This window comes from Mytilus galloprovincialis, chromosome 5, assembly GCF_965363235.1.
Source record: "Mytilus galloprovincialis chromosome 5, xbMytGall1.hap1.1, whole genome shotgun sequence".
Taxonomy (NCBI): domain Eukaryota; kingdom Metazoa; phylum Mollusca; class Bivalvia; order Mytilida; family Mytilidae; genus Mytilus; species Mytilus galloprovincialis.
Window position 1 is genome coordinate 42,179,061 of NC_134842.1, and position 27,046 is coordinate 42,206,106.

At 34.3% G+C, this 27,046-nt stretch overlaps 1 protein-coding gene across 1 annotated transcript in view; it reads left to right on the forward strand.

The window, feature by feature from the left end:
- Window positions 1-20,331: 20,331 nt before the first annotated feature.
- The window catches only part of LOC143075843 (calcium/calmodulin-dependent protein kinase kinase 1-like), a 94,554-nt gene continuing 87,839 nt past the window's right edge, over window positions 20,332-27,046 (forward strand). Inside the window, exons 1-2 of the mRNA XM_076251420.1 lie at window positions 20,332-20,401; window positions 22,742-22,802. Of these exons, the coding sequence (XP_076107535.1) occupies window positions 22,793-22,802 (10 nt within the window). The 5' untranslated portion in view covers window positions 20,332-20,401; window positions 22,742-22,792. The remainder of the gene's footprint in view (window positions 20,402-22,741; window positions 22,803-27,046) is intronic.

Below are 27,046 nucleotides of genomic sequence, written 5' to 3' on the forward strand. Positions count from 1 at the left end.
AGTCTCGATTCATTTTCAAACACCAATAATATTTTATTTCTGATAAGAAAAAAAAGGGGGGGGCACATCCACCTCCCTCAACGACCGACCTGAATATTTAAAGCTGGTTTTACCTTTTACTAGCAGGTTGGCGATATTTTAATGTACTGAAAATAAGAAAATTGTCATTTGTTGTACATGTTATCTCTGGTGTTCCTTAACAAAAATTCAACAATACTTTTAGATATTTGGATGATATATTGGCTCTCAATAATAACGACTTTCGTATGTATACTAAAGAAATTTATCCTGTAGAACTTACTTTAATTAAAGCTAATGATAACAATGACCACTGCCCTTTCCTCGATCTTGATATCTATATCATAAACGGAAGATTAATACAAAAATTGTTGATAAGAGAGATGTTTTTTCATTTCCTATTGTAAATTATCCATTTGTAGATGGTGACGTTCCCTTGTCATCATCTTATGGTGTTTATATATCTCAACTTGTACGATTCTCTCGTGTATGTAACAACGTATTAGATTTTAGCGAGAGAAATTTATGTATTACTAAAAAATTATTACACCAGGGTTTTCGATATCACAAACTGGTCAAAACATTTACTAAATTTTATCATCAGTATAAGGAAATAATTCGTAAATATAACTCAACATGCAGACATCTTATACGTTCGGGTATTTCACATCCAATTTTTTATGGAAGTATTCTAAATAAAGAACAAAAATGTCAGTATTCTCCTCAGAAACTAACAAAACCTTTAAATAGACTTATTAAAAAGGGATATAGTTACGATACTGTTGTCAGGTCATTAAAGATTGCATATTTTGGCTTTAATATTGATTCACTGATAGAGTCTTTGAATCGGAACTAAACACATCTATTTCTAAAAAACAGTTGTTGGCATGACACGGGTTATGTTCTTCTCATATATTTTATGATAGTATGATACTAAACCCCTAACGGGAGGGATTGTGCCTGATATTCATATGATGAACACATAATCTTTCAATCAGTTTAATTGAGGTCAGGAGCTGGCATGTAAGTTAACTGCTAGTAGTCTGTTGTTATTTATGTACTATTGTCATTTTATTTATGTTCTTTTGTTACATCTTTTGACATCGGACTCGGACTCTTGAACTGAATTATAATGTGCGTATTGTTATGCTTTTACTTTTCTACACTGGCTAGATGTATTAGGGGGGGGGGGGTTTGAGATCTCATAAACATGTTTAACCCCGCCGCAATTTTGCGCATGTCCCAAGTCAGGAGCCTCTGGCCTTTGTTAGGCTTGTATGATTTTAAATTTTAGTTTCTTGTCTATAATTTGGAGTTTAGTATGACGTCCATTATCACTGAACTATTATGCATATTTTTAGGGGTCAGCTTAAGGACACCTACAGCTGCGGGAATTCTCGCTACATTGGAGACCCTTTGGTTGCCTTCGGCTGTTGTCTGCTCTATGGTCGGGTGGTTGTCGCTTTGACATATTCACCATTTCCTTTCTAAATTTTAATAACTATGTTTCTGATCTAATTTTGTATTCTATAAACGGCATCTATATATTTACACTACAAATCTACAACTCTCAGTCTATGGCTACACGTGCTGATCTTATCTATATTCATGCATAATTTTAACTGTGTATGAGTATCAAAATCGTATCATACGCGATGATGACCAGCCAGTACACACTGTAAGGATTTTATTCACCAGTATTAAAAAAGAGAAACATTGTAGTACGAACAGTAATCTAATTTTTTTTCATTTGACATTACTTTGAAAGTAACGTAGTTACAAGCACATTTTATATAGTATATAACTGCTTTTTTAAAATGTTAATTGTCTTTATCAATCTTATTTGAGAGATGTTGGATATTTTCAAGGAAAAACCTCACATCTCCAGTGGACTTTTGTACATGGTCAGATAACCTTAGGTCATCTCTAAATTACTGTGTATTTCCTGTATCTCAGATCATATCTATGATTGCTCACATGGTGAGGTTACCTCAGGTCACCTCTGTATGATTGAACATTGTGAGGTTACCTAATATTACCTCTGTATTGCTGTACATGGTGAGGTTACTCTGTATTACTGCACATACTTGTATTACCACACTTTGTATAAACTTTACAAAACACTATTTTTTTAGTTTTCCTCAGGGCACTTCTGCATTTCTATACATGGCCAAGTGCACATGTTAACTAATGTCATTTCTTAACTACTGTATATAAATATGTAACCTCAGAATACCTCTGTATATAAGAATATGTTGAGGTAACCTAAGGTCACAACTTCATGGTCATTGTACCAGCTGCATGTTACCACAGATAAACTTTGCAAAACGCTAATTTTCTACAAACCTCAGGTTACCACAATTGAATGTTCATAACTCCCTTCGCCAGCTTAGTCAGTCCAGATTACATCTATGTTCTTTTTTTTCACGGACAGGCTACCTCAGGTCATCTGTAAATTACTGTACATGACAAGGTTACCTCAGGTCATCTGTAAATTACTGTACATGACAAGGTTACCTTAGGTCATCTGTAAATTACTATACATGACCAGGTTACCTCAGGGAACCACTGTACTACTGTGCATGGTAAGGTTACCTCAGGGAACCATGGTACTACTGTGCATGATCGGGTAACTTCAAGGAACCACTGTTCTACTGTGCATGGTCTGGTTACCTCATGAATCCATTGTACTACTGTGCATGGTCAGGTTACCTCAGGGAACCATTATACTACTGTGCATTGTCAGGTTTCTTCGGGGAACCATTGCACTACTGCGCATGGTCATGTTACCTCAGGGAACCACTGTACTACTGTGGATGGACAGGTTACCTCAGGGAACCACTGTACTGCTGTGTATGGTCAGGTTACCTCAGGGAACCATTGTACTTCTGTGCATTGTCATGTTACCTCAGGGAACCACTGTACAACTGGGCATGGTCAGATAACCTCAGGAAAACATTGTTCTACTGTGCATGGTCATGGTCCCTCATGGAATCATTGTACCGCTGTGTATTTTAAGGTTACCTCAGGGAACCATTGAACTACTGTGCATGGTCAGGTTACCTCAGGGAACCATTGTACTACTATGATGGTCAGGTTACCTCAGGGAACCAGTGTACTACTGTGCATGGTCAGGTTACCTCAGGGAACCATTATACTAATCTGCAGGGAACCATTGTACTGTGTATGATCAGGTTTCTTAAGTGAACCATTGTACTACTGTGCATGGTAGGTAACCTCAGGGAATCATTGTACTACTGTGCATGGTCATGTTACACCAGGTAACCACTATACAACTGGTCATTGTCAGGTAACCTCAGGGAACCATTGTACTATTGTGCATGTTCAAGTCTCCTCAGGGAAACGTTGTTCTACTATGCATGGTCATGGTACCTCAGGGAACCATTGTACTGTTGTGTATTGTGAGTTTACCTCAAGGAATCATTGTACTACTGTGCATGGTAAGGTTACCTCAGGGAACCATGGTACTACTGTGCATGATCGGGTAACTTCACGGAACCACTGTTCTACTGTGCATGGTCTGGTTACCTCAGGGATCCATTGTACTACTGTGCATGGTCAGGTTACCTCAGGGAACCATTGTACTACTGTGCATTGTCAGGTTTCTTCGGGGAACCATTGCACTACTGTACATGGTCATGTTACCTCAGGGAACCACTGTACTACTGTGGATGGACAGGTTACCTCAGGGAACCACTGTACTAATGTGTATGGTCAGGTTACCTCAGGGAACCATTGTAATACTGTGCATTGTCATGTTACCTCAGGGAACCACTGTACAACTGGGCATGGTCAGATAACCTCAGGAAAACATTGTACTACTGTGCAGAGAACCTTTGTACTCTTGTGCATGGTCAAGTCTCCTCAGGGAATCATTGTTCTACTGTGCATGGTCATGGTCCCTCAGGGAATCATTGTTCCGCTTTGTATTTTAAGGTTACCTCAGGGAACCATTGAACTACGGTGCATGGTCAGGTTACCTCAGGGAACCATTGTACTACTGTGTATGGTCAGGTTACCTCAGGGAACCAGTGTACTACTGTGCATGGTCAGGTTACCTCAGGGAACCACTGTAAAACTGGGCATGGTCTGGTAACCCCAGGGAACCATTATACTAATCTGCAGGGAACCATTGTACTGTGTATGATCAGGTTTCTTAAGTGAACCATTGTACTACTGTGCATGGAAGGTAACATCAGGGAATCATTGTACTACTGTGCATGGTCATGTTACACCAGGTCACCACTGTACAACTGGGCATTGTCAGGTAACCTCAGGGAACCATTGTACTATTGTGCATGTTCAAGTCTCCTCAGGGAAACGTTGTTCTACTATGCATGGTCATGGTACCTCAGGAAACCATTGTACTGTTGTGTTTTGTGAGTTTACCTCAAGGAATCTTTGTACTACTGTGCATGGTCAGGTTACCTCAGGGAACCATTGCACTAATGTGCATGGTCAGGTTTCTTTAGGGAACCATTGTACTACTGTGCATGATAGGTAACCTCAGGGAATCATTGTACTACTCTGCATGGCCAGGTTACCTCAGGGAACCATTACACTACTGTGCATGGTCAGGTTACCTGAGGGAACCATTGTACTACTGTGCATTGTCAGGCTTCCTCAGGGAACCATTGCACTACTGTACATGGTCATGTTACCTCAGGGAACCACTGTACTACTGTGCATGGCCAGGTTACCTCAGGGAACCATTGTAATACTGTGCATTGTCATGTTACCTCAGGGAACCATTGTACTACTGTGCATGGTCAGGTTTCCCCAGGGAACCTCTGTACTACTGTACATGGTCAGATTACTTCAGGGAACCATTGTACTTCTGTGCATGGTCAGGTTACCTCAGGGAACAATTGCACTACTGTGCCTGGTCAGATTACTTCAGGAACAATTGTACTACTGTGCATGGTAGGTTTCCTCGGGGAACCATTGCACTACTGTACATGGTCATGTTACCTCAGGGAACCACTGTACTACTGTGGATGGACAGGTTACCTCAGGGAACCACTGTACTAATGTGTATGGTCAGGTTACCTCAGGGAACCATTGTAATACTGTGCATTGTCATGTTACCTCAGGGAACCACTGTACAACTGGGCATGGTCAGATAACCTCAGGAAAACATTGTACTACTGTGCAGAGAACCTTTGTACTCTTGTGCATGGTCAAGTCTCCTCAGGGAATCATTGTTCTACTGTGCATGGTCATGGTCCCTCAGGGAATCATTGTACCGCTGTGTATTTTAAGGTTACCTCAGGGAACCATTGAACTACGGTGCATGGTCAGGTTACCTCAGGGAACCATTGTACTACTGTGTATGGTCAGGTTACCTCAGGGAACCAGTGTACTACTGTGCATGGTCAGGTTACCTCAGGGAACCACTGTAAAACTGGGCATGGTCAGGTAACCCCAGGGAACCATTATACTAATCTGCAGGGAACCATTGTACTGTGTATGATCAGGTTTCTTAAGTGAACCATTGTACTACTGTGCATGGTAGGTAACATCAGGGAATCATTGTACTACTGTGCATGGTCATGTTACACCAGGTCACCACTATACAACTGGGCATTGTCAGGTAACCTCAGGGAACCATTGTACTATTGTGCATGTTCAAGTCTCCTCAGGGAAACGTTGTTCTACTATGCATGGTCATGGTACCTCAGGAAACCATTGTACTGTTGTGTATTGTGAGTTTACCTCAAGGAATCTTTGTACTACTGTGCATGGTCAGGTTACCTCAGGGAACCATTGCACTACTGTGCATGGTCAGGTTTCTTTAGGGAACCATTGTACTACTGTGCATGGTAGGTAACCTCAGGGAATCATTGTACTACTCTGCATGGCCAGGTTACCTCAGGGAACCATTACAATACTGTGCATGGTCAGGTTACCTGAGGGAACCATTGTACTACTGTGCATTGTCAGGCTTCCTCAGGGAACCATTGCACTACTGTACATGGTCATGTTACCTCAGGGAACCACTGTACTACTGTGCATGACCAGGTTACCTCAGGGAACCATTGTAATACTGTGCATTGTCATGTTACCTCAGGGAACCATTGTACTACTGTGCATGGTCAGGTTTCCCCAGGGAACCTCTGTACTACGGTACATGGTCAGATTACTTCAGGGAACCATTGTACTTCTGTGCATGGTCAGGTTACCTCAGGGAACAATTGCACTACTGTGCCTGGTCAGATTACTTCAGGAACAATTGTACTACTGTGCATGGTAGGTTTCCTCGGGGAACCATTGCACTACTGTACATGGTCATGTTACCTCAGGGAACCACTGTACTACTGTGGATGGACAGGTTACCTCAGGGAACCACTGTACTACTGTGTATGGTCAGGTTACCTCAGGGAACCATTATACTACTGTGCATTGTCATGTTACCTCAGGGAACCACTGTACAACTGGGCATGGTCAGATAACCTCAGGAAAACATTGTACTACTGTGCAGGAAACCTTTGTACTCTTGTGCATGGTCAAGTCTCCTCAGGGAATCATTGTTCTACTGTGCATGGTCATGGTCCCTCAGGGAATCATTGTACCGCTGTGTATTTTAAGGTTACCTTAGGGAACCATTGAACTACTGCGCATGGTCAGGTTACCTCAGGGAACCATTGTACTACTGTGTATGGTCAGGTTACCTCAGGGAACCAGTGTACTACTGTGCATGGTCAGGTTACCTCAGGGAACCACTGTAAAACTGTGCATGGTCAGGTAACCCCAGGGAACCATTATACTAATCTGCAGGGAACCATTGTACTGTGTATGATCAGGTTTCTTAAGTGAACCATTGTACTACTGTATATGGTAGGTAACCTCAGGGAATCATTGTACTACTGTGCATGGTCATGTTACACCAGGTAACCACTATACAACTGGGCATTGTCAGGTAACCATTGTACTATTGTGCATGTTCAAGTCTCCTCAGGGAAACGTTGTTCTACTTTGCATGGTCATGGTACCTCAGGAAACCATTGTACTGTTGTGTATTGTGAGTTTACCTCAAGGAATCTTTGTACTACTGTGCATGGTCAGGTTACCTCAGGGAACCATTGCACTACTGTGCATGGTCAGGTTTCTTTAGGGAACCATTGTACTACTGTGCACGGTAGGTAACCTCAGGGAATCATTGTACTACTCTGCATGGCCAGGTTACCTCAGGGAACCATTACACTACTGTGCATGGTCAGGTTACCTGAGGGAACCATTGTACTACTGTGCATTGTCAGGTTTCCTCAGGGAACCATTGCACTACTGTACATGGTCATGTTACCTTTACCTCAGGGAACCACTGTACTACTGTGCATGGCCAGGTTACCTCAGGGAACCATTGTAATACTGTGCATTGTCATGTTACCTCAGGGAACCATTGTACTACTGTGCATGGTCAGGTTTCCCAAGGGAACCTCTGTACTACTGTACATGGTCAGATTACTTCAGGGAACCATTGTACTTCTGTGCATGGTCAGGTTACCTCAGGGAACTATTGCACTACTGTGCCTGGTCAGATTACTTCAGGAACAATTGTACTACTGTGCATGGTAGGTTTCCTCAGGGAACTATTGTACTAATGTGCATGGTCAGGTTACCTCAGGGAACCACTGTACAACTGTGCATGGTCACGTTACCTCAGGGAACCATTGTACTCTTGTGCATGGTCAGGTTACCTCGGGGAACCACTGTACAACTGTGCATGGTCAGGTTATTCATAAAGATAGACAAGAATGAGATTTACAGATAATTTAGTAGACTGAATTTTTTTCTGAACTCATTTTTTTCTGTTTGTTTATAGGTTTATAGTGAATGGAAACATAAATATAGACTTTTTAAAAAATCTTGCATCTTTTGGGGATATCATTCCAGGAAAGTGGAAGGATATCATGTTTACTTGAAGAGGTGAGGTCTAGTAAAAATAGCAAACAGAAAGTAGAAAAAAATGAGTTGACTTCAGGATTGCGTAACGTTTTATTCTTCGTGGCAAGACCCCCTTTTTTCAATTAAATCACAATTTCACTTTGGTACATCCATGATATGAACATGAATTTTTTCTAAGATCAGCTGTTTTGCATGTGAGCCTATGGAGCAGTCAATAACAAGACTGCAACCTTATGTTAATTTGATTTGAATCGATTATATTTGTTGTTATTTTTTGGGTTACCTGAGGTAATCCTGTTATGAAAGAATACTTCGTAGATACTTTGCTGGTATATGCATTTATGCTGTAATTACACAATTTCTTAATTTATAAAAATGTAGGACTTCATAGATTTGTATTGTTTATGCGATTATATGTAAATGTTACACGAGTTCACTTGAGTTAAATGGGTTGTATTTGGTGTTATAATTGGGGTTACCTGAGGTAACCCTGTCATGAATGAATACTTCGTAGATACTTTGCTAGTCTTTACATTTATTGTAATAAACAAACTTCTTTATTTTAAATGTAGGACTTCGTGAAAGTTGTATTGTTTATTTGATGTACATGTAAAGGTGATCTCAGTTTACTTCAGTTGAGTTAAGTGGGTTATATTTGCAATTATTTTTGGGGTTACCTCAGGTACCCCTGTTATGAAAGAATGCTTATTAGATAGTTTGCTAGTGTAAACATTTATGTTGTAATCAAACAATTTCTTTATTTTACATGTAGGACTTCACAGATGTAAATTGCTTACGCGATATTTAGAAAATGCGATCTGTCTTAACTCGATTTAAATGGATTATACCTGTAGCTATTTTATGGGTTAGCTGAGGTAACCCTGTCATGACAGAATACTTAGTAGATACTTTGTTAGTATATGTATTTATGGTGTAAAAAAAACAACTTCTTCATTTTCAATGTAGGAATTCATTGAAGTTATATTGTTTATGTGATGTAAATGTAAAGGTGATTTGAATAAACTTGAGTTAAATTGGTTGTAATTGCTGTTATTGCTTGGGTTACCTCAGGTAACCCTGTTATGAAAAAAATATTAGTAGATACTATGCTTGTGTATACATTTGTATTTTAATCACACAATTTCTGAATTTAAAAATGTAGGACTTCATAGATTTGTATTTTTCATTTGATGTTATTGTTATGGTTACCCGAGGTTATCCTGTCATGTAAGAATACTTTGTAGATAGTTTTCCAGAATATTCATTTAAGTTGTAATAAACGATTTACTTTTTTTTTATAAATTTGAACTTCATAGATGTGTATTGTTTATATGATATTTAGGAAAGGCAACTTAAGTTAACTTTATTTGAATTGATTATATTTACTGTTATTTTTGGGGTTACCTGAGGTAACCCTGTTATGAAAGAAGACTTCGTAGATACTTTGCTGGTATATGCATTGATGTTGTAATTACACAATTTCTTAATTTAAAATGTAAAACTTCATAGATTTGTATTGTTTATGCGATGTATAGATATATGCTACCTGAGTAAACTTGAGTTAAAAGGGTTGTATTTGTTGTTATTATTAGGTTACCTGAGGAAACCCTGTCTCTCAGGTAACCCTGTAATGAATGAATTCTTCTTAGATACTTTGCTAGTCTTTACATTAATTGTAATAAACAAACTTCTTTATTTCAAATGTAGGACTTCATGAAAGTTGTATTGTTTATGTGATGCACATGTAAAGGTGAACTCAGTTAACTTCAGTTAAGTGGGTTATATTTGTAATTATGTCTGTGGTTACCTCATGTACCCATGTTATGAAGAATGCTTTTGAGATAGTTTGCTAGTGTAAACATTTATGTTGTAATCGGACAATTTCTTTATTTTAAATGCAGGACTTCATAGATGTGTATTGTTTATGTGATATTTCTGAAAGGCGACTAAAGTTAACTTGATATGAAAGAATAATACTTATTTCTATTTCATGGGTTACTTGAGGCAACCCTGTCATGACAGAATATTTAGTAGATACTTTGCTAGTATATCCATTTATGGAGTAATAAACCAACTTCTTCTTTTTAAATGTAGGAATTCATTAAAGTTATATTCTTTATGTGATGTATATGTAAAGGTGATTTGAATTAACTTGAGTTAAATAGGTTGTATTGTTGTTATTGTATTAGTTACCTCAGGTAACCCTGCTATGAAAGAATTCTTAGTAGATACTTTGCTAGTGTATAGCTTTGCATTGTAACTCCACAATTCTTTAATTTGAAATGTAGGACTTCATAGATTTGTATTGTTTATGTGATGTATATATATTAAAAGGTGACCTCAGTGAACTTGAGTTAGATGGGTTATCTTTGTTGTTATTGTTATGGTTACCTGAGGTAACCCTGTAATGAATGAATCCTTCGTAGAAACTTTGCTAGTGTTTACATTAATTGTAATAAACAAACTTCTTTATTTTAAATGTAGGACTTCATGAAAGTTGTATTGTTTATGTGATGCACATGTAAAGGTGACCTCAGTTTACTTCAGTTAAGTGGGTTATATTTGTAATTGTGTCTGGGGTTACCTCAGGTACCTTGTTATGAAGAATGCTTTTGAGATAGTTTGCTAGTGTAAACATTTATGTTATAATCGGACAATTTCTTTATTTTAAATGTAGGACTTCATAGATGTGTATTGTTTATGTGATATTTCTGAAAGGCGACTTAAGTTTACTTGATATAAATGGATAATACTTATTTCTATTTCATGGGTTACCTGAGGTAACCCTGTCATGACAGAATATTTAGTAGATACTTTGCTAGTATATCCATTTATGGTGTAATAGACCAACTTCTTCTTTTTAAATGTAGGAATTCATTAAAATTATATTCTTTATGTGATGTATATGTAAAGGTGATTTGAATTAACTTGAGTTAAATAGGTTGTATTGTTGTTATTGTATTGGTTACCTCAGGTAACCCTGCTATGAAAGAATTCGTAGTAGATACTTTTCTAGTGTATAGATTTGTATTGTAACTCCACAATTTTTTTATTTGAAATGTAGGACTTCATAGATTTGTATTGTTTATGTGATGTATATATATTTAAAAGGTGACTTCAGTGAACTTGAGTTAGATGGGTTATCTTTGTTGTTATTGTTATGGTTACCTGAGGTAACCCTGTAATGAATGAATCCTTCGTAGAAACTTTGCTAGTGTTTACATTAATTGTAATAAACAAACTTCTTTATTTTAACTGTAGGACTTCATGAAAGTTGTATTGTTTATGTGATGCACATGTAAAGGTGACCTCAGTTTACTTCAGTTAAGTGGGTTATATTTGTAATTATGTCTGGGGTTAGCTCAGGTACCCATGTTATGAAGAATGCTTTTGAGATAGTTTGCTAGTGTAAACATTTATATTGTAATCGGACAATTTCTTTATTTTAAATGTAGGACTTCATAGATCTGTATTGTTTATGCGATATTTCTGAAAGGCGACTTAAGTTTACTTGATATGAATGGATAATACTTGTTTCTATTTCATGGGTTACCTGAGGTAACCTGTCATGGCAGAATATTTAGTAGATACTTTGCTAGTATATCCATTTATGGTGTTATAAATCAACTTCTCCATTTTTAATGTAGGAATTCATTAAAAAAAAATTTATATTGTTTATGTGATGTACATGTATATGTAAAGGTGATCTGAATTAACTCGAGTTAAATAGGTTGTTTTTGTTGTATTTGTATTGGTTACCTCAGGTAACCCTGCTATGAAAGAATTCTTAGTATATACCTTGTAAGTGTATACATTTATATTTTAATTACACAATTTCTTAATTTAAAAATGTAGGACTTCATAGATTTGTATGGTTTATGTGATGCATATATATTTAAAGGTGATACCTGAGTTTACTTGAGTTATATGGGTTGTATTTGTTGTTATTGTTATGGTTACCTGAGGTAACCCTGTAATGAATGAATTCTTTGTAGATACTTTGCTAATGTTTACATTAATTGTAATAAACAAACTTCTTTATTTCAAATGTAGGACTTCATGAAAGTTGTATTGTTTATGTGATGTATATATATAAAGGTGACCTCAGTTAACTTGAGTTAGATGGGTTATCTTTGTTATTATTGTTATGGTTACCTGAGGTAACCCTGTTATGAATGAATCCTTCGTAGACACTTTGGTAGTGTTTACATTAATTGTAATAAACAATCTTCTTTATTTTAAATGTAGGACTTCATGAAAGTTGTATTGTTTATGTGATGCACATGTAAAGGTGACCTCAGTTAACTTCAGTTATGTGGGTTATATTTGTAATTATGTCTGGGGTTACCTCAGGTACCCATGTTATGAAGAATGCTTTTTAGATAGTTTGCTAATGTAAACATTTATGTTGTAATCAAACAATTTCTTTATTTTAAATATAGGACTTCATAGATGGGTATTGTTTATGTGATATATTGGAATGGCGACTTAAGTTAACTTGATATGAATGGATAATACTTGTTTCGATTTAATGAGTTACCTGAGGTAACAGTGCATGACAGAATATTTAGTAGATACTTTGCTAGTATATGCATTTATGGTGTAATAAACCAACCTCTTAATTTTTAATGTAGGAATTCTTTGAAGTTATATCTTTTATGTGATGTATATGTAAAGGTGATCTGAATTAACTTGAGTTAAATAGGTTGTATTTGCTGTTATTGTTTTGGTTACCTCAGGTAACCCTGTTATGAAAGAATTCTTAGTTGATACTTTGCTAGTGTTTACATTCATATTGTTATTCCACAATTTTTGAATTTGAAATGTAGGACTTCATAGATTTGTATTGTTTATGTGATGTATATATATTTAAAGGTAACCTGAGTGAACTTGAGTTAGATGGGTTATCTTTGTTGTGATTGTTTTGGTTATCTGAGGTAACCCTGTCACGTAAGAATACGTCGTAGATAGTTTTCCAGAGTATACATTTAACTTCTAATAAACCATTTACTTTTTCATTTTGGACTTCATAGATAAGTATTGTTTATATGATATTCAGGAAAGGCGACTTTAGTTAACTTCATTTGAATGGATATTTGTTGTTATTTTTGAAATAACATGAGGTATCTCTGTTATGAAAGAATACTTCGTAGATAATTTGTTGGTATATGCATTTATGCTGTAATGACACAATTTCTTAATCTAAAATGTAGGACTTCATAAATTTGTATTGTGTATGCGAGGTATATATAAATGTAACCTGAGTTAACTTGAGTTGAATGGGTTGTATTTATTGTAATTATTGGGGTTACCTCATGTAACCCTGTCATGAATGAATACCTCGTAGATAATTTGGTAGTGTTTACATTTATTGTAATAAACAAACTTCTTTATTTTAAATGTAGGACTTCGTGAAAGTTGTATTGTTTATTTGATGTACATGTAAAGGTGATCTCAGTTTACTTCAGTTAAGTTAAGTGGGTTATATTTGTAATTATGTCTGGGGTTACCTCAGGTACCCATGTTATAAAGAATGCTTATTAGATAGTTTGCTAGTGAAAACATTTATGTTGTAATCAAACAATTTCTGTATTTTACATGTAGGCCTCATAGATGTGTATTGTTTATGTGATATATCGGAAAAGCGACTTTAGTTTACTTGATATCAATGGATAATACTTGTTGCTATTTTATGGGTTACTTGAGGTAACCCTGTCATAACAAAATACTTAGTAGATACTTTGCTAGTATATGCAGTTATGCTGTAATAAACCACTTTCTTCTTTTGTTATGTAGGAATTCATTGAAATTATATTGTTTATGTGATGTATATGTAAAAGTGATCTGAATTAACTTGAGTTAAATAGGTTGTATTTACTGTTATTGTTTGCGTTACCGCAGGTTATCCTGTTATGAAAGAATTTTTAGTACATACTTTGCTAGTGTATACATTTATATTTTAATTACACAATTTCTTAATTTAGAATGTAGGACTTCATAGATTTGTATTGTTTATGTGATTATATATAAAGTTACCCCAGTTGACTTGAGTTTAATGGTTGCATTTGTTGTTATAATTGGGGTTACCTCAGGTAACCCTGTCATGAATGAATACTTCAGATCATTAATTGAACTTTTATATATAAAAAAAAAAAGAAGTTTATAATTTTACAAGCCATCCCCACCCTACACGTACATACGAAATGAACGATCGGTGAATACAAATAATAAAATCATTTGGGAAGTTTGTTGACATCTTTGGTATTTGGTCACATTCAAATTTGGTATTAAGATCTATCTAAATAAGAACTATATTTTCGTGCGTATTTAATCAATGACGCATTACCATGATTACCTCAGGACACCGATTACCTCAGGGCATACAGCAGCGGACCTAACTGCCACCTGCTGTTAGGTACCACCTTAAATCAATTACGCTAATTCTAAAAAAAAATAACACAACATAAAACAATAACTTACGACTGCAGTATTCCCGAATGCAAAGGGACAGCTCACGCCCTGCAAAATGAAACATTGGAAATGATGTTTTCCATAACGTCTATAAATCAGGTAAAATGAAAATGAAAACTAGAGGTTTTAAAGAGTCTGTGTCGCTCACCTTGGTCTATGTGTAAATTCATCAAAATACACTCTTCAGCATTGTAGACGACAAAAGATTTCATGGCAAAAAATGCTGTTTTGATGATCTCGTAATGCTGATCATTCATTCTTTTTAGTTTTTCACTATCTTCTTTTCTGTATCTCAAAACACAAAAGAGGGTAAAACGAATTCCCCATTTAAGGAGGCTCGAGGGTACAGACAATTCAGCAAAAAATGAAACATACTTTTTTTTCATTACAAATTTTGTTTATTACACTATTATTTGTTACTTTAGAGTTGAGAAATGTAAAATCTATATGCTGTTGAAGTTGGTATATTGCTGCTAAGGTGAGCATGGTGAGAAAGATTTATAATTTCCAATTGAATAGTCTCGTTTGTAACAGATAATGTTACTGAGATGACCCATGATGTCAAATTTGAGGTAAATGTCTGAAAATGAGACAGAGAAAGCTGTACACTATGTGTTTCTTTTCCCCCTTCAGTTTATGTAGCAATATATTAATGGTACCCAATCAGAAACGTTTTGAGTGTTAATGGAAAGAACATCATCAATATAGCTGTATGTGAAATTAAAATTGAAAAAATAATCTAGCTTGTTTTATTTTTACCGTGAAGTGTCTATAGATCTCTATAGAGGAACTCCAAATCAACTTAAATAACTTAAAATTAAGAGATATTAAGAAAAGGTTGGCCAGAAGATGTTCATCAGTTGGTTCCCATAGAAATGCCGACAACATGCATGAAAATTCATCAAATATCATGATGTCATTAAGAACACCAGCATAATAATCAAGTGTTTCAGTGTGGCAGCTTTTATTTTCGGGCTCAATTTTTGATACAGGGTTTTAATTTTAATATGACATGGTGTTGTAAAGGACAATGGGGGGGGGGGGGGGGGGGGGGGGGGGGGTGGTAAAGGATTAGAAAAAATTAAGATCGTTGATAATATAATTCATTTCAGAAATTTAATGACCGAGATTTAAAATTTTCCAGAAGTTCTTTTGAGTTTTTAAGAATCCACATATGGTTAATGCCATCAAGTGGGTCTCATTGGGGTCTATGTGTGTATATATGTTAGTTTGGTATGGTCAGGACGTTTGGTAAAGTTCACATACTTTTATGACAGTTATCCCTCCTTAACCAGTCTTTGGGATATTCATATGCGGATTGCATTCCGTAATTGTATTATATGTTAGTTTGTCTTGTTCTCTTGATTTATTGTTACCATTCCATGTAGATGTGTTTTGAAGAATAGAACATTATTAATTTGAACTGTAGTTTAATTACTTATATGCCAGAGTAAAGCATAAAATAAGCGGCGTGACGCGTGCCGATTTTTTAGTAAACGTGACACGTGAAATCAGGTTATTGTAAAATAACGTCTAGCGGGATACGGGAATCTGACAACCAGTAAGCGGGATCCGGGACCTGAACCCCCATCGAGTTCGTGGCTAGTTAAAATAGCAGTGTCACTATATTTCTGTAATCAATCATCCCTCTTTCACTGGGACCAACATCGATGTTTTAATTCACACTATTCACATCCAGTATTCTGTAGTGAAAACAATTTACCCGGGGGAATGAAATTACGCTTACAAATATATGATATAATATCAGAATCTCGATCAGAAGCTATCAAGTCTATCAAGAAATAAATCCGAGAAAAGTCATTTATATGCTGGACAGTCAAGTTTAATGCCATCGCATTATTGTTGGAATTTCTAGTTAAATACTTCGCGTGATTTAATCTGATCAAGGACGTATATTAGATGTTAGTTATAAGTCCTTGATCTGATTGAAGTGTTGGAATATCTGTGGAATATCTAGTTAAGGTCAAGGATCAGTAAATAAACTAGTCCATAGATTTTTTTTTAAATTTAGAACTCAATTAGATATTGAAAATATACATCAGAAAATGTAAAAAAAAAGTATATGCCACCGACTTCGTTTTCAAGAAAAATCCATTTTTAAAATGGTCCGAGAGGGTACTAAATTACATTGAATATATAGGGTAAATCTATATTTTTCTTCTACAATTTTTGGTTTCTGGTATAAATCACGCGAACCGCTCCATAGAAATTTTTTTTAAATTAATATTTTTTTCCTCTTTGTCTTACGAATTAGATGATATTAAAAAAAAATATGGTCACCGACTTCGTTTTCCCGGTAGAAGCGACGCAAACCCAACATTTTGGCAAAAAAAAAAAACCCATCAAAATTCGTGACGTCGTAATTTTTATTACATAACGTCAAGTTATCATGCAAATAATTTCCAACGTTCTTCGTGTTGATTATGCACGATGATTATGTGTTTCGTATTGATAGATTCTTTTTATCATAAGAGTCTGGATAATTATCATAAATTTTTATTTAGTATTGCAAAGATATTCTTTATTCTTTATATTTTAGCACCCCATTATACACTTTTTTTTTTTTTTTTCTTTTTTGCATTTTATTCTGCAATTTTTGCATTTTATTCTGCAATTTTTGCCCATTATTCTGTATTCCGTAAACCCCAATCAGACCCTCTTTTATGGAACATTTTGAAAAGAAATTATACGTTGTAAAAAATGTGATACATGTATGTTCATTATCAATATACATATCTAAAACAATTACTAATTCAGACAAAAAAACGTTGTAAGTACATGAACGCAAAAAATGGTAAAAACTTAAAAATAGAAATCATCAGGGTTACTGTCTACAAATTGACACAATAAAAGATGTTATTGAAGCTATATTTTTTTATGCCCCCCCCCCTCAACTACCCCTGTACGTCTGTCCGTCCTTCATTCCGTCTGGCCGCCCGTCCTTCCGTCCGTCTGTCCCCCTTAATAGTTTATAGTTATCCGCAAAACATCTACAGTTTGAATCATAGAACGTACTTTGCTGTCTGTTTGCATGTGGTCAAGGTTTTGATCTTTATTAATATTTGCTCTAATGAGAGACAGCTGAACTTTGTCATTTTTGGGTAACGAATTCATAAATCTCTTAGACTATCATTGTAAGTCATCTGTTTACACTTTTTCTCCGTTCCGATATATGATTTGGCCACTTTTGAAAAAACATTTTTTTTTAGCAGCGGAGCATGTAATAGCTTGTGTTTTGGTACTATATCACGACAGAACGTGTTCTGTCCATATACTGCTGCTTAACATCGCATATATAAACAAACATTATATCAATGATTTTACAAATTCTTGAAAGAGTGTCGTGTGGTTATTTATACATCTTCATGTTAACAAGTAAAACACGCAGACAAACTGACATCTTTGTTAATATCTTTTTTATTCTGTATAGAATTTATTGTATACAAGTCTATAAAAACGTTTTAAAAAGGTTTACAGTACTAAATGGTTATTGTTCCATAAGTGTACATATGTATGCTCGAAGTATATATAGAATCAATACATGATACACAACATGCGACAAATAAAGGGGCGGGGGGGGGGGGGGGGGTAGTAATGACAGGAAACTAAATTTAACTAAGGCTTTGATGGATGTAAACTTTAATAAAACTGGAAGTTACATAAGGGGAACAGGAAAATAAGAATATATTGCATCACTTACAACAACCTTTAAATTGACCAGTGATTTTTTTTATTCATTACTGACCAGCAACACCGAGATAATCCAACGATTTTTAAGGGTCCATATGAACTGTGGACCTAAATGTTCTTTATCTTTAAATACAACGTTTATTCTGTAAAATCTTCAATTAACGATTTTGTAAAATTCTTCTATCATTACATGATTTCTTAATTCTGTACATGGTCTACACTATTATATTAAATATTTTTTTATTTTCCGTTGTTATTCTTTATAATTTTGCAAACTTTTTTGTTCAATTTTTGAATTTCGCCAGTATCCGTTATTCAACTTCCTTTGAGATCTAATTATATGAGACAATAAATTAATGTGCTTCTCTCTCTGAATTTCGCTTTCTCTCAAGACATTGCACAGTCTTTGTAGTACAGTTTATTTTCCAGAAAATACATCGTGTAAAAACATTTCCGAGGAAACCAAATATACGGAGGTTGCGATATGACATAAAAACAGATGTACATATTTATTTTTAATATGCCTACAAAAATACCCCCCCCCCCCCCCAACCGAAAAAAAAACCCAAGAAAAAAACAATCGCACACAAGCTGAGACATGACTGGTAATATTGTGTTTTGCTATTTAGTCCATCTACACAAATGAGGGGGACCTTAAACGGGAATCCGGGATCGGGTGGTTTTAAGCACGGGATTTCGGGAGCGATTCTTTCTGGATCCGGCTATTCTTTTTTCGAATTTCGGGATGGCGGGATTGAAATTTCTATAAATTTGGAACATCGGGATTTCATGTTTTAAAGTCCGGGATTGCGGGATCAGGACCCCTGTCACCTCCCCCCCCCCCCCCCCCCCCGTAAAATGCATATCATAAGATGTCTTTCCCTTTTTAATTTTTCTTTTGGCCTTTTGTTGTTGTCTGGTGGCTGTCTTATTGAAGTACTGACTACTTACGGGATTTACATTGTGACACTGTGCATATTTTTCTGTCGTTTTATAAATACATAGTAGTACTATGATATAGAGGTGATCGATATAATCTCGTTCTCAACCTTCAAGTTTTATGAGTGAAATAGAACTGAGATCAGTTTGTATATTTGAGATGCTACTTTCAGCTAGGGTACATTTTTTTTATTCGGTTAATTTTTACCCATATATATATAAAAATTTCCTTTGAGAAGACAACCATACGAATCAATACTATTAGGATACTAAGCCATGTATAAATCTTCAAACCATTTATACATGTATCTATTTAAAGATTTGTGTTCTATTTTTAACATCGAAATTGCGGACGTGAAAGAAAACACCATTACAAAAAAAAAAAAAACGTTAGAATACAAAATGTAGCGATGGATTAATGATCGTGAAACAATATTTTTGTTTATTTTTAATTTGTTATAGTCTAAAAACTGTGTATGAATATTAAACTATTGTTCCAGCCGTGCACAAGGTTAATTAATTTAAGTGTATTATAGTTTAGTACCATCTATGACTGACTGACAGCAGCGGCAAATTTATGACCAGTATTAGTTTATGTGGTTCATTTCCTTTTCTCTAATTTGAAAATATTTTTACTTGTTCCGACTGGTGTGATAATTTTCAAAATATGGGATATATAGTCTTACCGTACAATACTAAGTTTTTAAAACTTTAGTATTAATGTCCCAAACTTGCACCCCTTCTGCTTATTTTCTGCTAGACGATGTCTTTTCCCAGTGAATATAGGGTTTTTGAAAGGACAGTTTTGACATACTACATATAGAATACTTCCGAGACCACACTGTTTTTTCTCATCACAATTATGTAGAAAAAGTAGTGAGCAACAGTTTTCACACTTGTTTTAACTGGTCGGCAGATATACAAACTCTACCACCCTAGGCTACGTCCTGATTTTCATTTTGAAGATCGTCTTCAGGACTGTTTTCATATTCATTTTCAATTTTTAATTTTAGAAAAACAAGTCCATTCTCCTAGAAGTAACATACTTTCCGTCAAATTTACCGTCGACGTTGTCCCATCGAAAAGTCCCGAGTGCAATTTTTACATTGCAAAATCTGGTCAAAGGGACGTAATTCGTACAAAACGTCGCAATATTTCGCGGAATCCGCTAGACGGCGTTCACTTGACCTTAAATACTTATGTCCGAACACATTTGTTACATTTTGTAATTTTGTCAATTTTCGCGCCATAAAACTTAAAGTTCCCGCGAGATTTGGTTCTGTTTACATATCCGGTTCCGCTGTTTGTTTACACATGAGACAGAAAAAAAATCAAGGTATCTTGTAACTTTCAAATTTAAATCAAGTGACAGTCTCAGAATGAAATGTTGACAATGCAAAGATTATACGAACAAGCTCTTCCCATTTCCGAGAACACAGACAATAATCGAAAACAGCAAGTGTTGAGATTTAAAATCTGACAAAAAGACTCAATATTAACTTTTATTTATAATAATTAAAAATAAGATGTGATTAAATTTTTGGCAATGAGACAATTCTCTACCAGAGCTGTCCAAATGACGTAGAATATAGAATCTATAGGCCACTGTACTGCCTTCTAAAATGAGCAAAACCCATAGTCCATACCAGGTTGTCATGATACTGATAGTGTGCTTTGAAAGGCTCTTAAATCACAGGCACTTGTTTTTTTTCTATTGGAAAACCCACTGCCAACCTATATTAAGGATATGTTAATCATAGTCCAAATACTTATGATGTCTTGAATGGTTATTTTATTTTTTTTCTGGGACCATCACAGAAAAAAATTAGAATAGCCTTTCAACATGTTCAACAATTGTCGAAGACCTCATAATTCATGTAATTATTTGGACTACGTCGATCTGCCCATAAATAGAAACAAGTGCCCTAAATTGTAAATGGCAAATGAAAACAATTCAAACAAGAAAACTGGTTTGATTTACGAATAAAAATAAACAATAAACTAAAAAAACTAATGTCAAGAACTGTTGACATTTAGAATATATAGGGGTTAAAAATCAGTTTAAAAGCCCATCAGATCAATACAAAGCTGAAAAAACAACTGACTAAAACACAGACTGGACGTGGCAGAAAATTATTAAATTTATACATCCACCAATCACAACTAACAGACATGTACAAATGTACACAAAGAAAAGATTAGAGAGTACTGACAGTTACCGATACATTTGTACCTACATAATGTAGCTAAAGGCATATACATTTACATGTAACAACTAACAAGTTATATAAAATAATGTATTTAAAATTAAAATGTTGAGTACACATTTAGTATAAGATTTATACCATGCACATTCTTCTTCTTCCTAGTATGGGAAAGACTCCAGTGCTGGAGTTTGGAATATTCTGTATCATGTTGATTTTCTCCCCAGGGCCTTGCTATAATCTTAAATGTGATGCTATCTGAAGTGGTTTTCTTTTAGATTATGTACTGGATGTGATGCTAAAATTTTTAGAAACAAGATGGTATTTCAATTCCCCCTGTTTACAGGTTGCTAAATGAAATATCTGGGGAGAATAATATATATATAATTTATCAGAGGAAAAATAAATAAAGTTCAGTATACCGACTCCCTACCTACATGTATGTACACATGTACCCTAATACATTTTAGGATAGTTCTGGATAAGCATTAAAAACATCAATACATTTTTGAATAAGCACCAAAGCAATGTCCAGATCATTGGCAAATAAAGTCAATCTAAATAATATGAAAATGCTATACCTACATGTAGCTATCTTCCTACCATAGTGTACAATGTACAATATACGTGTATTATACTATTCAGACATGTATTTATATAAATATATATACATGTATGTATATGTAATGTTAACTAATGTACTAGTGTTTATTTCCATAAAACTTCATTAGAGACATAGGTTGAATTAGAAATCTAGGGTGAAGGACAGAGGAAGAGAAAGAAAATGTTTTATGGAACGTGAGGCAGACAGTAAAGTAGAGAGTGGTATGGATAAAATGGTCCACCATTCCATCTAAAGCTTTGCACCAAAGGAAGGGGTTGGAGCCATTGTCACATTGCCTTTAATGGGACGATCCTTATAAATATAATGATTTGCTACAAAATTGACCAATTATATGTCATGAATTTAACCTCAAAAGTAAATACAGTGATGTCACAAAATAAATAAGAATCTGTTAATAAACTTCATGTTGGCAGGGCAGATATATATTCCACACGAGCGTCTTATCATATTCTTTGAAAAAATTGCACCACGTATCTTTAATTTCATTAAGAACTCAGTAGGTATATAAATGTGTTTATTTGGCGTTTGAGTTCCTATCAATATAATACATAATAAATACATCATATGATGCACTAGTGTTGGCTAAATCATAAAATCATATAGACTGAAAGCTGAATGCTGGATTTAGGCCTTACCTGTTGTTAGTGTAGCTATAAGTGAACACAAGGGATCCAGTTTATGGTTAGGGAGTCAGATTGTGAACAGAGTGATGACCAGCCTAATAGAAATGTTAAGATATATACATTTGTACATGAACTGTTGTTTTTTTTAATTTTAGATCTGATTAAAAAATGAGTCACCCTCACATTTTCTTATTTAACAAAAATGCTTTTTTTGTTTGTTTTAGATTATGACCACATTTACAATGGGAGACAACTCTGTCTGAGAAGAAAATGAAATGGGTTCTGGTAAGTGGGTTATTTTGCACATGTAGACAATATGTAAATGGATGATGTGTCTTTTCAGATAGTTGAAAACTTATATATATTCATGGATATTCATGCAATGTCTTCATACAATACTTTAATTTAGAAAATGTGCATTTAGTTAAACTTTTTAATTGGTGATTTACCTAGGCCTATATGCATGAAATATGGCACATTTATCTCAAGAATATTAATGAATCCACAATAACATGTCAAGTCATTGTGGGAATTTATTGTTAATAAGAATGCATGATCTCAATTGTTCTATTAGGCCAAATAAAAATATGTGTGGTTCCAGTCACCCTATAGCTACCTACCCTACTTTTTCGGCTTAAACATATCCTACCCTAAAGATTTTATTGTCATTTTTCATTAAGCACTGCTTAAGTCAGAATCTTGCTCCCATAGACTCAATGTAAAAAAAAAACATAAAATAAAAAAAAATCCCTACCTACCTACCCTAACTTTTTTTCAGATGTAACTGGAACCACATATACTTTTTTATTTGGCCTTACCTTTTATGACAATATTATATTCATATTTCTTGTGTCAATTTAAGGCTTTAGAATTGCTTTTTATGATCAATGAATGTACACAATGTAGTATTTATATTTGCTTTATCTAGAAATACTTCTGCATTAAGAATATTTACTTTTGCAGTTTGATTTCATATAGTGTGAGTAGATTGTTTTAGAATTTTTTTTTCACACACATCTTAATTCTTATCGCAAATAATTGGTTTTTGTGGTGCTAATTTTGAAAAAAAATAATTGATTGTCTCCCTTTGCATACAGTTATCATTTTCAAACTGCATGTATCGATTTATTTACATGTATACTCATACTATCAACAAATTTTTCAATATTTTTGAAAGGAGTAGGTCCAGTAAGACCCCTTTTTGGCCCCAAAATATAGCAGTTTTACAAAACTGTTAAAATGTAAACTTTTATTTATTCATTGGACAGTAGACTGCTTCTGCTACATAAGTTTGGACTGATTTTGACAATACATTGCACATATATCGGGTACTGGCACCATTAAGTCATACTAAATTACTGAAATCTTCACAATTCTAGCATTTTAGTTAAATTTTAGACGAATTTCGTGTAAAACGAAAGTGGCCGCATTCGTGTTCATCCTTAATATTGAAATATTAGATGTATTTTATGATAATACATAACATATATAAAGGTTGAGGATGAACACGGATGCGGCCACTTTCATTTTTGACAAAAACCATCTGAAAAATGACATTTTTCGGCATATTTGGTAGATTTTTCATATTTCAGCTTGAATCGGTGCGTTTTTTATGACTAAATCAGTTAAAATCTTTCACATAAACTAATTGATTCATATAAAATAGACACTTAAGTGTTTAAAAAGTGGTCAAAATCTTTCGTCAGATGAACATGAAATTTGAGGCAAAATCGGCCCTTACCGGACCTACTCCTTTTATGATTTATTAAAGAGAGACAAGTTTCAGTGAATCACTGTCGAAAAAATCCACCAAGGATACTGATTGAATATATATGTAATTTTATTCTTGAATTTAAAAAGCATCAAGTGCTAGGCAGATAGATAAATGTAAATTTAACTGATTTTTATTCATTCTTGCATAGAAATATATAATTTTCAGTCAAGCAAATAATGTGAGTACTCATGTGTTATAAGGATACATCAGAAATCCATGACTTTGGCATAATTTAGCTTTATATTTCATTTGAGGAATTTGTCCAAACAGTGAAAGAATTAGACACTAACTGGCTCATGCATTTGTGAAAAAAATCTTATAACTTTTACCATGAGTCCATGACAGTTGTTTGCTACTCAGTCTATGTCAAGCATCTGGGTTTTTTCTTTATTTGGTTAAGTAAAGTTCTCTGTAACCTATTGTTACCTTTAATTTGCAGCATTACCTCCCCCCTTTTTATAAATTTTTTGAAATTGTAAACTTGTCTTGGATATCTGCTTTGTTTAAATGATTTTGACTAACAAACAATTAACACTTTACTGACTTGCACTGGTGTTTTGTGATTTTTTGTTAAAATAAGTATGCTTGTCTCTCATTTTCTCAAAAATTAAAAATGTTACATTTGTATGTCAAGATTTGTTTTCTTGAAGAACTATTGACCTTTTATACCTTTGAAATGTCTGTTTACAGAGCATGTCAAAGACCCTTTAAAAAAACCCTATGTTCATGATGTTGACTAAAAACACTTAGATAACCCTATTTTTGATAGTTATAGATTAATTATTTATTATTATATACATGTATAGGCTTATTAGACCCATTGGTGGCCTTCGTCTGTTGTCTGCTCTTTGGTCGGGTTGTTGTCGCTTTGGCACATTCCCTTATTTCCTTTCTCAATTTTATTTGTTCATTGTTGAAGGATGTACAATGACCTGTATAAGTGTTAGTTTTGTGTCATTTGGTCTCTTTTGGAGAGTTGTCTCATTGGCAATCATACCACATCTTATTTATATATTTTATATTTCTGATTTTATTTTTATTAATCATTTTTCCCCGCGCTTTCATTACTCAAACCTGACCAACTCCCTCTTCTTTTTATTTTGAAACATATCAACCAATTTGTTCCTGTAAGTTTTGATGATGTGTATTAAAATGACAAAACCTTAGGGTTGGAAAATGTCTTGGAAAACAAAAACATTCTTTTGTATCAGATCCTTGTAAACAAAGTGTTATTTAACACAGAAATGTGCATTTTAATCAGATCGGAAATTAATGGAATGTTTTTGTTATTGTGAAAAACCAACTGAATGAACTTTGAAATAATTAAAACTTCAATGTATTTTGATTTCTGCTTGAAGTACATGAATAACATTAATTAATATTGAATTATGATTGACAGCATCCAACAGGACATTACACTCTGAATTTATGGTAATGTTTTTATGGTTGAATATTCCTAGATTTTGACTCGGTTTCTGGGAATTGTAAAAATCTGTCTCTGCTATTCCATGCTGGAGAATATTCTGGTAAAATAAAAGGATTCTAGGTTCACTTAATTTGGATGGAAATTATAGATCCCACTGGATTGGTTATGAATATGTACATCATTTCAGAACAATTAAACTAAAGAATTTAATTGAAGCAGAAAGCCAAAACGAGTTCAGTGAAACTTTAAATGTAAATGACTTTTTGAATTAATTGACAATTCAAAAAAATGCAACCTTGAACTAGGTGAAGGTTGATCTTAAAAACAATAGAAAAAAAATTGAAATTTTCATTGACCTTATCAAAAGTTAGCAGTCAGAAAATGGATATTTAAAGACATTAAATGTTATGAATTTTAATTTAATCTGGCAATTTTTATTGCTCATAAAAGTTCTGTATGCATCCTTCCATATTTTAAAGTGAACAATTTGGGTTATAATTAGACATGATTCTAATTAAAATACATGTAAATCGTGCAAGTAATACTTGATGGATGTGTATTTCTTTCTCTAAACTCCTTTACAAAAGATGAATTTTAATTGTCACAATTATTATTTTTTCGCAAAATATAAAAATTGGCGTCCGCCATCAGAAACCCTGGCAAGCATGAATATTTGTAGGAAGTAAGTAATTCTTTTATTGAAAACACACCTTGTAATTTGAATAAATTCTGCAGTCACAAAAGTGGTTGTAATTTGAATAAATTCTTCAGTCCCAAAAGGGGGTAAGTTAAGACAGTTCTTTGTACTTCATGATGAAATATATTTTCATTGGACAGTAATAGATGATCGTCTGATGATAAACCCAGACAACTTTTGATCAAGCATCCATTCATTGGATAATCCATGTGTAATATGGTATAAATATAAGAAAGCTAAGAGGTCCAGGAAAAACAGTTTTAAAAGTATATAAACATGATAAAAGTGCAAACCACCTACATGTATATCAAGTTTGATGACCATTTATGCTTTTATTATATAATAGAATATCAGCATATGTAAATGACTTTTTGACTAAAATGATGATTTAAAAAATCCGAACCTTGAACTAAGTGAAGGTTAATATTTAAAAAACAATACTCAATAGAAAAAGACGGAGTTTGTCATTGAACTGATCAATAGATAATATTCTTAATCTTTTTAAAAAAAATATTCATACACGGTCTGTCAACTGACCTGTATTCTGCGGGTGTGACCCAAGATTTTCACAATTTAGATTTTATTTTTTTTTAAAATTCACAACATTTAACATTTAAAAAAAATTGATTGTT